The 16,995-nt window shown below is 43.9% G+C and overlaps 1 protein-coding gene across 1 annotated transcript in view; it reads right to left on the reverse strand.

Moving 5' to 3' along the window:
• Positions 1 to 16,995, reverse strand: part of LOC115476703 (sialic acid-binding Ig-like lectin 13) — a 141,433-nt gene that overhangs the window by 56,722 nt on the left and 67,716 nt on the right. Inside the window, exon 5 of the mRNA XM_030213234.1 lies at positions 15,772 to 16,074. Within this exon, the coding sequence (XP_030069094.1) occupies positions 15,772 to 16,074 (303 nt within the window). The remainder of the gene's footprint in view (positions 1 to 15,771; positions 16,075 to 16,995) is intronic.

A 16,995-nucleotide genomic window follows, 5' to 3' on the forward strand; every position in this document is an offset into this window, starting at 1 on the left:
CGCCCCCTGTGTCAGGAAGCCGTCGGGATGTGGCATTGGGCTTGCCAGTTCGGCATGCTTCTCCAAGCCACATACCTGGCAGGTGTAAACAACAGTCTGGCCGACAGACTGAGCAGAGTCATGCAACCGCACGAGTGGTCGCTCCATTCCAGAGTGGTACGCAAGATCTTCCGAGAGTGGGGCACCCCCTCGGTGGACCTTTTCGCCTCTCAGACCAACCACAAGCTGCCTCTGTTCTGTTCCAGACTACAGGCACACGGCAGGCTAGCGTCGGATGCCTTTCTCCTCCATTGGGGGACCGGCCTCCTGTATGCTTATCCTCCCATACCTTTGGTGGGGAAGACCTTGCTAAAGCGCAAGCAAGACCACGGCACCATGATTCTGATAGCGCCTTTTTGGCCCCGCCAGATCTGGTTCTCTCTACTTCTGGAGTTGTCCTCCGAAGAACCGTGGAGATTGGAGTGTTTTCCGACTCTCATTTCGCAGAACGACGGAGCGCTTCTGCACCCCAACCTTCAGTCTCTGGCTCTCACGGCCTGGATGTTGAGGGCGTAGACTTCGCTTCGTTGGGTCTGTCTGAGGGTGTCTCCCGTGTCTTGCTTGCCTCTAGGAAGGATTCCACTAAAAAGAGTTACTTTTTCAAGTGGAGGAGGTTTGTCCTGCACAGAACCTGCTTGAATACCTTCTGCACTTCTGGCCTTAAGACCAACTCAGTAATGAATCACCTTAGTGCGATTAGTGCTTACCATCTTCGTGTAGAGGGTAAAGCCATCTCTGGAGAGCCTTTAGTTGTTCGATTCATGAGAGGTTTGCTTTTGTCAAAGCCCCCTGTCAAGCCTCCTGCAGTGTCATGGGATCTCAACGTCGTCCTCACCCAGCTGATGAAACCTCCTTTTGAGCCACTGAATTCATGCCATCTGAAGTACTTGACCTGGAAGGTCATTTTCTTGGTGGCAGTTACTTCAGCTCATAGGGTCTGTGAGCTTCAAGCCCTGGTAGCTCATGCTCCATATACTAAATTTCATCATAACAGAGTAGTGCTCCGTACTCACCCTAAGTTTCTGCCAAAGGTGGTGTCGGAGTCCCATCTTAACCAGTCAATTGTCTTGCCAACATTCTTTCCCAGACCGCATACCCGCCCTGCTGAACATCAGTTGCACACATTGGACTGCAAAAGAGCATTGGCCTTCTACTTAGAGCGGACACAGCCCCACAGACAGTCCGCCCAATTGTTTGTTTCTTTCGACCCCAATAGGAAAGGGGTCGCTGTCGGGAAACGCACCATCTCCAATTGGCTAGCAGATTGCATTTCCTTCACTTACGCCCAGGCTGGGCTGACTCTTGAGGGTCATGTCACAGCTCATACTGTCAGAGCCATGGCAGCGTCGGTGGCCCACTTGAAGTCAGCCACTATTGAAGAGATTTGCAAGGCTGCGACGTGGTCATCTGTCCACACATTCACATCGCATTACTGCCTCCAGCAGGATACCCGACGCGACAGTCGGTTCGGGCAGTCGGTGCTGCAGAATCTGTTTGGGATGTAAATCCAACTCCACCCTCCAGGACCCAAATTTATTCTGGTCAGGCTGCACTCTCAGTTAGTTGTTCTTCATAGGTCAATTTCTGTTATACCCTCGCCGTTGCAAGGTTCCATTGACCTGGGTTCTTGTTTTGAGTGAGCCTGAGAGCTAGGGATACCCCAGTCGTGAGAACAAGCAGCCTGCTTGTCCTCGGAGAAAGCGAATGATACATACCTGTAGCAGGTGTTCTCCGAGGACAGCAGGCTGATTGTTCTCACCTACCCTCCCTCCTCCCCTTTGGAGTTGCGTTTGATCATTTTTGCTTGTCATTCAACTGAGCGGGAACGGTCGCGCACGGGCGGGAAGATGGCCGCGCATGCGCGGTGGGCGTGCCCTGCGTGCGGGACCGCCCGCAAAGTTTGTTCCGGTTGGTGAGGGCTGCCGTGGACGTCAACCCAGTCGTGAGAACAATCAGCCTGCTGTCCTCGGAGAACACCTGCTACAGGTATGTATCATTCGCTATATAGTGCCCACCCATATTAGCTCTGGGCCCACCCAAAATGTCAGGTCTCGCTACGCCACTGATGTCAAGTCAAATGCAAAGCGCTAATAAGGAAGGCTAAGAGGGATTTCAAAAAAAAGATTGCATTGGAGGCAAAAACACATAGTAAAACTTTTTTTTAGGTATATTAAAAGCTACAAGCGGGCAAAAGAATCGGTTGGACCGCTAGATGACTGGGGGGTAAAAAGGGCAATCAGGGAAGGCAAAGCCATAGCGGAGAGATTAAATTAATTCTTTGCTTCGGTCTTCACCGAGGAAGATTTGGGAGAGATACTGGTGCCAGAAATGGTATTCAAAACTGACGAGTCAGAGAAACTGAAAGAAATCTCTATACATCGAGAGGATGTAACATAAGTAACCAGGGCAACCAGGGGAAGCCTATGTGGACTGTAAACTTCAGAGACATGGACATGGATTAAAGATAAGTTTTGTTTATCATTTATTGAGCACATTTAGTTTGAGCACTCGTGTGTTTGCAATAGCACCTTAAAAAATTCACAATTAAGAGAGAGCCCTATGAAGAGATGCTATGCCACTAGGCAAAACAATCAATGATATTGCCTTTATAAGTGGTGTCTCCTGAGGATTCTCTTTAAGAGTATATAATAAAAAATTTGCATACATACAAAGAATAAATAAAGAAAGAAAGTAAAAGGTACTGCTATTTGCAGGCATTGAGTTAAGGTCTTTGGTTTTGTAGTTTACTAGTGTGTTTTTACCAAAGAATGTTTTGGGGAGATTTTGTGTTGTTTCATTACATAGTAGATGACAGCAGAAAAAGACCTGCACGGTCCATCCAGTCTGCCCAACAAGATAAACTCATATGTGCTACTTTTTGTATATATCCTACCTTGATTTGTACCTGTCCTCTTCAGGGCACAGACCGTATAAGTCTGCCCAGCACTATCCCCGCCTCCCAACCACCAGCCCCACCTCCCACCACCGGCTCTGGCACAGACCGTATAAGCCTGCCCAGCACTATCCCCGCCTCCCAACCACCAGCCTCGCCTCCCACCACCGGCTCTGGCACAGACCGTATAAGTCTGCCCAGCACTATCCCCGCCTCCCACCCACCAGCCTCGCCTCCCACCACTGGCTCTGCCACCCAATCTCGGCTAAGCTCCTGAGGATCCATTCCTTCTGAACAGGATTCCTTTATGTTTATCCCACGCATGCTTGAATTCCGTTACCGTTTTCTTTTCCACCATCTCCCGCGGGAGCGCACTCCAAGCATCCACTACTCTCTCCATGAAAAAATACTTCCTAACATTTTTATTGAGTCTGCCCCCCTTCAATCTCATTTCATGTCCTCTCGTTCTACCGCCTTCGCATCTCCGGAAAAGGATCGTTCGTGGATTAATACCTTTCAAATATTTGAACGTCTGTATCATATCATCCCTGTTTCTCGTTTCCTCCAGAGTATACATGTTTAGGTCCGCAAGTCTCTCCTAATACGTCTTTTAACGCAAATCCCATACCATTCTCGTAGCTTTTCTTTGCACCGCTTTAATTCTTTTTACATCCTTAGCAAGATACAGCCTCCAAAACTGAACACAATACTCCAGGTGGGACCTCACCAACGACTTATACAGGGGCATCAACACCTCCTTTCTTCTGCTGGTCATACCTCTCTCTATACAGCCTAACAACCTTCTAGCTACGGCCACCGCCTTGTCACATTGTTTCGTCGCCTTCAAATCCTCAGATACTATCACCCCAAGATCCCTCTCCCCGTCCGTACCTTTCAGACTCTCACCACCTAACACATATGTCTCCCGAACATTTCTATTCCCTAAGTGCATCACTTTGCATTTCTTCGCATTGAATTTTAATTGCCAAACCTTAGACCATTCTTCTAGCTTCCTCAGATCCTTTTTCATGTTTTCCACTCCCTCCCGGGTGTCCACTCTGTTACAGATCTTAGTATCATCCGCAAATAGGCAAACTTTACCTTCTAACCCTTCGGCAATGTCACTCAATATTGAACAGAATCGGCCCCAGCACCGATCCTTGAGGCACTCCACTACTCACCTTTCCCTCCTCCGAGCGAGTTCCATTAACCACCACCCTCTGGCGTCTGTCCGTCAACCAGTTCCTAATCCAGTTCACCACTTCGGGTCCTATCTTCAGCCCATCCAGTTTAAGAGCCTCCTGTGGGGAACCGTGTCAAAAGGTTTGCTGAAATTTAAGTAGATTACGTCTATAGCTCGTCCCTGATTCAGTTCTCCTGTCACCCAATCAAAGAACTCAATGAGATTCGTTTGGCACGATTTCCCTTTGGTAAAACCATGTTGTCTCGGATCTTGCAACGTATTGGCTTCCAGGAACTTCACTATCCTTTCCTTCAGCATCGCTTCCATTACTTTTCCAATAACCGAAGTGAGGCTTACCGGCCTGTAGTTTCCAGCTTCTTCCCTATCACCACTTTTGTGAAGAGGGACCACATCCGCCGTTCTCCAATCCCTCGGAACCTCTCCCGTCTGCAAGGATATATTAAACAAATCTTTAAGAGGACCCGCCAGAACCTCTCTGAGCTCCCTCAATATCCTGGGGTGGATCCCGTCCGGTCCCATGGCTTTGTCCACCTTTAGCTTTTCAAGTTGTTCATATACACACTCTTCCGTGAACGGTGCTCTATCCACTTCATTCTCATTTGTACTTTTTCCAGTCCATCGCGGTCCTTCTCCAGGATTTTCTTCTGTGAAAACAGAACAAAAGTATCTATTTAGCAAATTTGCATTTTCTTCATCATTATCCACATAGCGGTTACCAGTATCTTTTAGTCTCACAATTCCCTTTTTAGTCATTCTCCTTTCACTAATATGCCTGAAGAAATTTTGTCACCCCTTCTTACATTTCTAGCCATTTGTTCTTCCGCTTGTGCTTTTGCCAGATGTATATCTCTCTTGGCTTCTTTCAGTTTCATCCGGTATTCCTTCCCGTGTTCCTTTTCTTGAGTTTTTCTGTATTTCTGGAACGCCAGCTCTTTAGCCTTTATTTTCTCAGCCACTTGCTTGGAGAACCATATCGGTTTCCTTTTTCTCTTGCTTTTATTTACTTTCCTTACATAAAGGTTCGTGGCCCTATTTATAGCTTCTTTCAGCCTGGACCACTGTCCTTCCACTTCTTGTACTTCCTCCCAGCCCATCATCTCCTTCCTCAGGTATTCCCCCATTTTACTAAAGTCAGCATGCTTGAAATCCAGGACTTTGAGTTTTGAGTGGCCGCTCTCCACTTTAGCTGTTATATCAAACCAAACCGTTTGATGGTCACTGCTGCCCAGGTGGGCACCCACTTGGATATTTGACACGCTATCCCCATTTGTGAGCACCAGATCCAGCGTCGATCCCTCCCTCGTGGGTTCTGTCACCATTTGTTTGAGCAAAACACTTTGGAAAGCATCCATGATCTCTCTACTTCTTTCCGATTCTGCAGACGGAACCTTCCAATCTACATCCGGCAGATTGAAATCTCCCAGCAACAGCACCTCTCTCTTGTTTCCCAACTTTTGAATATCTGTGATCAGGTCTTTATCTAATTCCTCCAATTGTGTCGGAGGTCTGTAGACAACACCCACATGGACAGAGGTTCTATCATCTCTTTTTAATGTAATGTAATGGGGCAATTTGAAAAATTGAAGAGTAGCAAATCTCCTGGACCGGATGGTATTCATCCCAGAGTACTGATAGAATTGAAAAATGAACTGGTGGAACTATTGTTAGTAATATGTAATTTATCTTTAAAATCAAGTGTGGTACCAGAAGATTTGAGGGTAGACCATGTAACACTGATATTTAAAAAAGGTTCCAGAGAGGATCCAGGAAATTATAGACTGGTGAGCCTGACGTTGGTGCCGGGAAAAATGGTATTATAAAGAACAAAATTACAGAGCATATTCAAAAGCATGGATTAATGAGACAAAGCCAACATGGATTTAGTGAAGGGAAATCTTGCCTCACCAATCTATTACATTTCTTTGAAGGGGTGAACAAACATGTGGATAAAGGTGAGTCGGTTGATATTGTGTACCTCATGAAAGAGTCCAGAAGAAATTGGAGAATAATGGGATAGAAAACTGGTTAAAGGATAGAAAACAGAGAGTAAGGTTAAATGATCAGTATTCTCAATGGAGAAGGGTAGATAGTGGGGTTTTTAACATATTTATAAATGATCTAGAGATGGGAGTAAATCGTGAGATAATTAAATCTGCTGACAACACAAAGTTATTCAAAGTTGTTAAATCGCAAGAGGATTGTGAAAAATTGCAAGAGGGCCTTACGAGACTGGGAGACTGGGTATCTAAATGGCAGATGACATTTAATGTGAGCAAGTGCAAAGTGATGCATGTGGGAAAGAGGAGCCTGAACTATAGCTATGTAATTCAAGGTTCCACATTAGGAGTCACCGACCAAGCAAGGGATCTCGCCATCGTTGTTGATGATACGTTGAAACCCTCTGCTCAGTGTGCTGTGGCGCCTAAGAAAGCAAATAGAATGTTAGGTATTATTAGGAAAGGAATGGAAAACAAAAGTGAGGACATTGTAATGCCTTTATATCGGTCCATGGTGCGACCGCACCTCAGATATTGTGTTCAATTCTGGTCACCGCATCTCAAAAAAGATATAGTGGAATTAGAAAAGGTGCAGAGAAGGGTGACAAAAATGATAAAGGGGATGGGACAACTTCCCTATGAGGAAAGGCTAAAGCAGCTAGGGCTCTTCAGCTTGGAGAAAAGATTGCTGAGGGGAGACATGATAGAGGTCTATAAAATGATGAGTGGACTGGAAAGGGTTCATGTGAAGCGTCTGTTTACTCTTTCCAAAAATATTAGGACTAGGGGGCATTCAATGAAGCTACAAAGTAGTAAATTTAAAATGAATCAGAAAAAATGTTTCTTCACTCAATGTGTAATTAAACTCTGGAATTTGTTGCCAGAGAATGTGGTAAAGGCAGTTAGCTTAGCGGTATTTATAAAAAGGTCTGGCCGGCTTCCTAAAGGAAAAGTCCATAGACCATTATTAAATTGACTTGAGGAAAATCCACTGCTTATTTTTGGGATCTTGCTAGGCATTTGTGACCTGGATTGGCCACTGCTGGAAACAGGATGCTGGGCTTGATGGACTTTTTGTCTGTCCCAGTGTGGCACTTATGTACTTATGGAGGGGGAAAAGAAGTGCCAGAAAGCCAACAGGTCACAGTTTTATCCTAATTGCGCCTTACATGCTGAGGCAGATCTGGTTCCCTCTTCTTCTGGAGTTAACCTCCAAAGATTCATGGAGATTAGACAGTCTTCTGACCCTCATCACACAGAACGAGGTGTCTTTTCTACATTCCAACCTCCAATCCCTGGCCCTCACGCCTTGGATGTTGCGATCATAGAATTTCAAAACCTTAGATTTGCCAGAGGGTATCTCCCGCATCTTGCTATCTTCCAGAAACAACTCCACTAGGAAGTGTTAGCTATTTAAGTGGAAGAAGTTTGCTGTCTGGTGTGAGGGCAAGGCCTTAGATCACCTCACTTGTTCTACACAAAAACTGCTGGAATACCTCATGCACCTCTCTGAGTCTGGTTTTAAAACCAACTCTGTAAGGTTTCATCTCAGTGCAATTAGTGCTTATCACTGTGTGGGGGGGTAAGCCCATCTCTGTACAGCATCTAGTTGTTTGCTTCATGTGAGGTTTGTTATTGACAAAACCCTCTATCAAATCTCCAGTTGTGTCATGGTATCTCAATGTTGTACTCACCCAGCTGATGAAAGCTCCTTTTGAGCCGCTTGATTCCTGTCATCTGAAGTATTTGACCTGGAGAGTTGTGTATCTGGTGGCGGTCACTTCAGCTCGCAGGTTCAGTGAGTTCCAGGCCCTAGTAGCTGATCCACCTTACACTAAATTTCACCACAATAAAGTAGTTCACAATAATGTAGTTTCTAAGGTAGTGTCGGAGTTCCATCTTAGTCAATCGTTCTACCAACATTTTCCCCAAAACTGCATACCTTGGTTTGCAAGCGAACCTTATCCTTCTATCTAGAGCAGACTAAAGCCCATAGACAGTCCACCCAGAGTTTTGTTTCTTTTGACCCAAACAGGATGGGGGTAGCCATCGTCAAACGCACAATTTGCAATTGGCTAGCAGATTGCATCTCCTTATGCCCAGGCTCGATTGACTCTAGAGGGACATGTCAAGGCTTATAATGTTAGAGCTTTATGAGGTCAGCCTCCATAGAGGAGATTTGCAAAGCTGTGACGTGGTCATCTGTCTACACATTCACATCTCATTACTGCCTTGAGCAGGATACCTGACAAGACAACTGGTTCGGCAAGCAGTCCTGCAGAATTTGTTCTCTGTCTAGAATCCAACTTAATCCCCCTACACCCAGTTTTCTTCTGTTCCAGGCTGCACCTCCACATCTAGTAAACAAATTGTTTCAGGTTGATTAAATAACAGGCCTTGATGATTCGAGTACCTGTTGTCCTAGCATTGTTATTTTCAGTGAGCATGGTTACTAGGGATTCCCAGCTATGAGAATATGATGGCCTGCTTGTCCTCAGAGAAAACAAAGTTACTCACCTGTAACAGGTATTCTCCGAGGACAGCAGTCTTACATCCTCCCACCTCCTCTTGGGGTTGAAATCTGTAACTTTTTTACTACGACTGAGGATCCTGCGCTCACGCGTCGGGCAGGAAGGCACCAGTGCATGTGCAGTGGGGTATTACTAAAAAGTTCTTCATCTTGTTAGTCAGCTTCTGCACTGGGCTCCGTTGGATGATGTTACCTAGCTGTGAGAATACCTGGCCTGCTGTCCTCAGAGCACACCTGCTATAAGTGAGTAACTTTGCTTTTCTACTGTAGTAACATAGGATTGCATCCTAGAACCTCATAATTTAGAATGTTGTGTTTGCATGTGAGTGTGTGTGTATGGGTAACTTGAGTTGCAAATATTGTGTGTTGTTCATTGAATCTGTTTGTCTTTGACAGATAGGGGCTTTGTTTTGTTCTAGGGCTGATAAGATCCAGAGAGATTTGTAAAATTGCAAAGATTGCTTTAACAGGGAATTGCTTGAAAAGAAAAAGGTCTTCTCTCTTGTCATTTAAGCTTCAATAATTGGGATTATAATTGTAATTGTATTTTTTTACATTTATTTACTGAGTGAAAGTACTATTTTGATGCAGTTTTATTTGTTATAATATTGCCTAATTTGTGACCCTTCCCCCTAGTTTTAAATCTGCTTTCCTGTGCTATGAGTAAATGGAGTATATAAACTGCAATTTGTACTGGCTTGACTAAAATCTAACTTGGAGTAGATTTGATGAAGTCCTTGTTTCTTCTTCCCTTGACTGCAGCAAGGGAATGGGGAAGAAGGGGGGAGGGGTGTGCACTGAATTGTTTTTAAATGTCCTTTGTTTGAAATGGGTAAGTGACGAATGGTACAGCTGCAACAATAAATTGTTTTGTTTAATGTTGCTGTTATACAAATGAGATGGTGTCCTAAATTAAACCTTTTGTTTATTCCTTATATGTCAGTTTAGATTTAAGGTTATAGTTTCCTGTTTTATGACAGGAAGGAATAACAGAGAATTGTAGCAGGGAAACCAGATTTCTTAGGACAATTGGAGAATTCCATAAGGTGTCTGTATAGTTTTGAAATTATGTAAAATGGTCAATAAATAACAACACATTTGAAATGTTTTGTATTGTGAAGTTAGGATGCTTACGTGTTTTTAAAAATCTTTCATGCAAGTTAATTTGGCTTTCATAATTTGAAGTTATATCTATATAATAATTATCATATGTGTTGCTTGCTTGTGATACTTCCTGTGTATAGTTGCTTAATTCAGGAAGCCACAATGTCAGAGGGTTAAATTTATGTTTTTGAATTGTATGCAGTAAAGCTTTGAAGGAGCTGAAGGATTTGGAAGTATAATCCATGCATATTAAAGGTTAAGGATTAAAGAAATGTTTGAGTAAATGAGAAACACATTTATTATTGTGTTAAAATGATAACACTGTGAACAGTCACCTGACAAGGACAGGATGAACACTACCCAGATTGGGAAAGATGAGAGGGATACTAATAATACTAGTAATAAAAAGCTTGCCAGATGTTATACAGAGGCTGACTGATCTCTGGCCTGAACAAGTATGAGGTCCACACTGTAAATAATAATGAAGATGGTTGTTGTGTTTTAACTGATTTTGACTCTATCTCATTTGAACTATTTTTGCACTTTGGCACACCCTTTTACACAAACCCTATTTAACATATGTTGAAGCCTTATATTCACAGTCTTTCCAGAGAAAGGATTACCTCCCCCACCTAGATGACCATTCATGTCATGGAGAAATTACCCCCAAAAGACCAGGCTGTATGAAAGGTGCCTCAATGTAAGTTTCCACTGAAACTTCACATAGAAGGTCCATAGCCAAATATCATGGCCCAACATGGATCCACATAATCTCCTCATCAGCTACCACAGGAATCCGAATGGCTGTTGTGGGCTCATTTGCCACCAGGCTCACCATCTACAATTGCAACAAAATTTTAAGACTGCACAGTAAAGCTTCATAGCCTGTTTTTGTTTTTCTTGCAACTAAGGACTTATTTTCATTGTTACTTTAGGAGTTTTATTTTCCCTTAGCACGTATTAGGTATTGTCCTGTGTGTATTATTGGAATTATTACTAAGTTTGTAACAAAAAAAATCTTGAAGAAAGTGATAGTAAATTTTAGAAAAAAAAACTGTACCCCCCCAATATTCAAAGCTCTTTAACCAGCCAGACATGGCCGCTGACCAGTATATTGGTGCCTAAACATGGATATTCAGCAAGAGATAACTGGTTATCTTCCACTAAATATCCCGGGTTAGTGGCTAGCCACTAACTGGGTATATCACACAACATAGCTGGTTAGGTGTGGATATTCAGCACTTAAAAGGCTATGTTAAGTGGTTACAATAGGCTGTATAAATAGCAGGCTTATTTTTAACTGCTAAAAAGTTAACTGATTAGCGCTGAATATCGGTTCAACCGGTTAACGTTTTAGCGGATAACCCCCCCCCCCCCCTCCCCCGACATTCAATGCCAGTTGCTGGAAATGGCCCAGCATTGAATATCTGGGTTTAAGGCCAACAGTGGACAGCAAAAGCGCTGCTCGCTGCCAGCTAAATATCAGGTTCAATATATACCTCCTGTCTTGAATCTTATGTTTGTTCCTTATTTTTACTCATTTCAAGAGACTCTCTCCCTGTTCTCCTTGCTGTCCAGCTGAAGGTAGATCTTGAACGAGTACAGAGAAGGAAGACAAGATACCACCTGCTTACAAGAGATGGGGGCCATGGCTACTGCAACAGATGCTGTCATGACTGATTCTTATCCACTTTCCTTATGCAGAGGTGGAAGTTTCTGGGTTAGGGAGTGGAATGCTGAATGTGAGCACATAAAAGATTCCAGCACGGTCACCCAGACTTTAACACCTTGTGGGCACAGCCTGCAAATGTCCAGGGTAACCCAGTCTGCAGTGGTCAAAGCCTTTGTAGGGGAGCATGTGGATACTAGTTCTTTCTTGTGAGTGATGATTTTATTGACTTGTTCCATTAGGTGCAGTAAGCTCTTCACAGGATGAAACCATGCGTATATTTTGATGTACACTTCAGAAAGAGCAGTATTTTATGAAGATAAGATGTTTGAATAAGAAATTGTTTCACCTTTGTTCATGCAGTCCCCCATTGTAGGGTTGTCTTCCTCACTCCCTCTCAGGTGGAATTGGCATGTTTGGGACAAATTAGTAATCCCTTCTGGGATCAAAGGGGGGAACTGATGAAGGAGAACGACTATATGAAAGCCTGGTACTAGATGTCCAGCACGCATATCAAAGGTTATCTAGAGAAAATGTATTTTAAAATGCTTATCTAAGTGTTATAGAGTACTTAACTGGGTTTAGCAAGGAATATAACCTATACGTGGAGGGGCATAATCGAACGGCACTGGCCATCTCCGAGGATGGCACCACGAAGGGGCGGATCCAACTGTATTTTCGAAAAAGATGGCCGGCCATCTTTTTTTTCGATAATACGGTTGAGGCCGCCCAAATGTTAGAGATGGCCGGGTTTGAGATGGCCGGCCTCAGTTTTTGCCCATAATGGAAACCGAAGCTGGCGATCTCAAATCTGGCCAAATCCAAGGCATTTGGTCATGGGAAGGGCCAAGATTTGTAGTGCACTGTTCTCCCTCACATGCCAGGACACCAACCGGGTACCCTAGGGGGAACTTCTAAAAAGTAAAAAAGAAAAATAGCTCCCAGATGCATAGCTCCCTTACCTTGGGTGCTGAGCCCCCCAAACCCCTCTCCCCACAACTATACACCACTACCATAGCCCTAAGGAGTGAAGGGGGACACCTACATGTGGGTACAGTGGATTTCGGGTGGGTTTTGGAGGGATCCCATTTTCCACCACTAGTGTAACAGGTAGGGGGGGATGGGCCTGGGTCCGCCTGCCTGAAGTCCACTGCACCCACCACAACTGCTCCAGGGACCTGTATACTGCTGCGATGGACCTGAGTATGACATTTGAGGCTGGCATAGAGGCTGGCAAAAAAAGTTTTTCAAGTTGTATTTTTGAGGGTGGGAGGAGGTTAGTGACCACTGGGGGAGTCAGGGGAGGTGATCCCCGATTCCCTCTGGTGGTCATCTGGTCAGTTGGGGCACTTTTTTAGGACTTGGACCTGAAAAAAAAGGGACCAAATAAAGTGGACCAAATTCTCGTCAAGGCCGACTTTCTTTTTTCGATTATCAGGCGAAGCCGGCCATCTCAACGCATGCCCCCGTCCTGCCTTCGCTACCGTGCCGACACGCCCCCTTGAACTTTCGCCGGCCCCACGACGAAAAGCAGTGGGAGCTGGCCAAAATCGGCTTTCGATTATACCGATTTTGCCGACTTCAGGAGATCGCCGGCCATCTCCCGATTTGTGTCGGAAGATGGGCAGTGATCTCTTTCGAAAATCAGCTGGATAGTGTACCAAGCTTAAAGAAAATGAGGAACTATACTTTTTTCTGTTCTTGAACCTTGAACTGCAAGAAACTGCTGAATTAAGTAATTACTGTATGTCTTCTGTTATTATTAACTAGAACAATGCTGAATTGCAAATTGATCCACATAATCCACATCAGATGTCGAAGGGAACCCCCCCCCCCCCCCCCCCCCCCCCCAATACCTCTGCTTTTTGTATTTGGAGAATGCTTACTTCAAGTGCAACCCTGGCAACTTGTTTCATTGGGGTATCATCTTAAGTCTGCACTATTCAGGAAGTTACCACTTTTAATGGATTGTCTAATTATGAGGATTTCACATTCTCTACTCTATAATGTAGGGACTGTTAACACACGCTCCATTTACACTAATTATTAGCCATTCCATATCTCTTGTTACTGTTACCACTGCAACTGATAGATGCATTTACAAAAATAAAGCAAAGTATATTACTGACGTAGCCTATTCTGGTCTCCTGCCCGATTACCACCGGGTACAGTCCGGCGCCTCAAAAATTAATTTTTGTAGTGCCGGAAATGATGGCACGGTAGGGGTGGGAAGTACCATCTGGCTGCTGCAGTAGCCTGGCAGTACTTCTGTCGTAGCAAGTGGTAAGCCTACGTTGGGCTTACCACCACTTAGTAAAAGGAGCCCTTAGTGTCTTTTGTTTATTCTCCTATGTACTTACCCACTGGCTGGTTCCTTTTGTGTGGAAGAATTGCTTTCTTGTGTGTTCCTTCTAATTCCTCAGGAGGTTCATACACCATTGGAAGACTTACCACTGTAGCGTTTTTAAAGTGGTCCTCATCCGGTCATATTTATAACCTCTCCTCTAGATCACTCACCACCCAATTTTCCTCTGTCAATCTGAAGTACATTTATTTTCTGAAGCTGAAGCTCTTGCCTTGGCCACCTCCTTGGTTGGTGTGCCTAGGTTAGCACTTCATGTGCATATAGAATTAACAAATCTGACGTGTACCTTAGCTAAGACTATTAACCTTACTTCTTCTCTCATTATAGACTTGACCCAGGAATCCCATAGTTTGAGGAAAACAGTTATCCACAACCACCTTGTCATTATTTGCTCCTTAGGGCCAATCATGGGTGCAAGGAAATTGAGGGATTGCATTTTAATCTGACTGATAATAGTACCCTTGTTGAACAGAAATCTAAAGCCCTTAGAAATTTGTCTTCTGGCATTCATTACTCTACAGCAGGGAATCGTTTTTTGTCAAGTATCTCAGAGTGGTTTGCTAGCTGGCTGCCTAATATTGCCTGACTCTGTAGCCTCTTAGTTACAGTAATGGGCTTTCTTGCTACATTTATCATCATGTGCTGCTTTCTGCAGTGTTGCTGCTCCATCTGGCAGCTCAGCAAGGGGGTGTTCCTCAGAACTGGTACTGTTCATAGTACTTTTATATTGCAAACTGTGTGATTCTGGACAGAATCAAAAAGGGGATGGTGGAAGGGGTCCATTATGGGACCAAGGAGAAGAGGAGAGTTTGTGTCAGTCATATAAAGAGGAATTGTTAGGTTCTTCTGATGATGAGAGCTGTAATGTTGGAGGAAATTGTTATCTGAAACTGTTGAAACTAAATGTACTATATAGGACCTTGCGACTAGACATGAAACTGGGTATAAGGGAGGAAATGTGTGTGTAGTCTAGCCAGGGAAGATAAGGTATGATGTAGATGTTACAAGCAATGTGTGAGAAAGAAAGGAGTATATTGTTTAAAAACATAAAATAGCCATACTGGGTCAGACCAATGGTCCATCAAGCCCAGTAGCCTGCTTCCAAGAGTGGCCAGTCCAGGTCACAAGTACCTTGTTGAAACCCAATTAGTAGCAACATTCCATGCTACCAATCCCGGGGCAAGAAGTGGCTTCCCCCATGTCCATCTCAATAACAAACTATGAACTTTTCCTCCAAGAACTTGTCTAAACCTTTTTTAAACCTAGATATGTTAACCGCTGTTACCATATCCTCCAGCAACGAGTTCCAGAGCTTAATTATTTCTTTGAGTGAAAACATGTTTCCTCCTATATGTTTTAAAAGTATTTCCAATTTTGTTATGTAATGGAATGCATAGAATGTGCTATCATGTTAATTATTGCATATAAAAAGTTGGAGCTGAGAAGGGAATTCAGAAGTCAGTCCAGCAAGGCTGCTAGACTTTGCAGCTGTGACACTGACCTCCCTAAAGCTTTAGCTAACTTGCCAGTACATTTGGTGTTGTTGTATCTTATTTCCTTGTACAGACCTTGGACTCTGAGGCAGAATGACATTTACAAATAAGGAAAAAACAAGGGAGGGTTACAGAATCCTACCCCAAAGAGTTTACAGCTTGGAAAACATGAGTGGTGCACCAGAGCTATGACCCCAGGGAGGAGCAGAGACAGACGGATTTGGGGTTTCCAAAGTGCTTTAGGCAGGAAGTAGAGTACGTCTTGACATGAGAGTTGGAAGTAGGAGCATGAGGAACAGAGAGTGGGACAGAATCATTTTCCTGCAGTAAGGGAAGTGGAGAGCTCTGCTGCAGGAAGAGCAAAGAGGGGGATTAACAGCCAAAGATAAACTATTATTCAACAGGATTTTTATGTTCCTTTTACCTCAAGGTACTTTTGAATGGAATAATACCTCAGTATCAACTGCGCTATCATACCTTCACCTTTTGAACTTCGGGATAGCTTTATAGTGAGAGCACCGTATGTGTTTAAGCTTATGCACACAATCTGGGATCTGTTGCCCTCGCTGTCCTGGAGAGTTAAGTTGCTGGTGCCTGTGTGTCCATAAGTAATAGAAGACACCTGCAGGGTACCATTGCTGTAATTCCCAGTGAAAAGCTCATTATTAATGAGCCACCACATCACTGGTGGAGGATTGGACTGGATCACACAGGAACATTTGGTTTGGTGAGGGTCAGAGTTGCAAGTTGCACTGTTTCCATCTCCAGATCTGGGCCCAACTGCAAAACAGATCAATAAATTAAAATGATGGATCCAAAAAATCCAGTCCTTTCCTTTCACCTCTTCACATCAGTCAAGGAGGGTCAGAGTTCTCCTCCCTCACAAGAGAGCCCTACCAACCCCTGAAATACACACACTCAGCACTGAAGTATCTCAGTGTATATTGATGTCAGAGTGCTTATACAGGAAGTTAAGAAGAGCTGGAGTGGAGCAATATGGATTGAAGAGACCATACAAAAGTCACATGGCCCATTCCTAGAGGCTCTTAGAAGACCAGCAGAGGCCTGAGTGAGAGGAGAAATATGCAGCCATTGTGGGGGCTATAGAAGGACCTGTTTCTCCACAGAAAGCATTCAGTTCATTTTTGAGATTGATGACTAATTTTTGAACATTTGGAGTTTTTTTTTTTAGAAATTAATGCATGTAAAATTTGATTAAAATGTCTCCAAGTTTTTTAACACATGTAACTACTTTAAATTTGAAGGTTTTGTGCACATGAAGTCAATTTAGTGCCCCTATTGTACATGCATAAAACTTTCCAAATCAAAAATGGAAACCAAATGTACATCCCTGTTGCAAATATTTCAAAGTCCAATTAACTAACAACAGGGAGTCAACCATTCTTATATCCTCTCTGGAGCCTAAGAACACAGACAAACTCGCACTGCAGTTCATGAATGTAGTTCTCTCAATACTTCTTATTGATGTAGAGGCCCCTAGCCGGCCGATATTCAAAGCAATTTAAGTGGTGATATTTAGCAGAACTTAACTGGACAGTGCCACTGAATATCACCACAGACCTCCCCAAAAAAGTGGGCAGGTCAGGGGTGGCACTGGGGGTAGCATTAGGGAGGAGCCATGGGTTATGCAGTTGCTGGCAATTCAGTGCTGGGACCCGCTTAGCTAAGTGGGTTAATTTA

Source organism: Microcaecilia unicolor, chromosome 8 (genome assembly GCF_901765095.1).
Source record: "Microcaecilia unicolor chromosome 8, aMicUni1.1, whole genome shotgun sequence".
In the NCBI taxonomy this organism is placed as follows: Eukaryota; Metazoa; Chordata; class Amphibia; order Gymnophiona; family Siphonopidae; genus Microcaecilia; species Microcaecilia unicolor.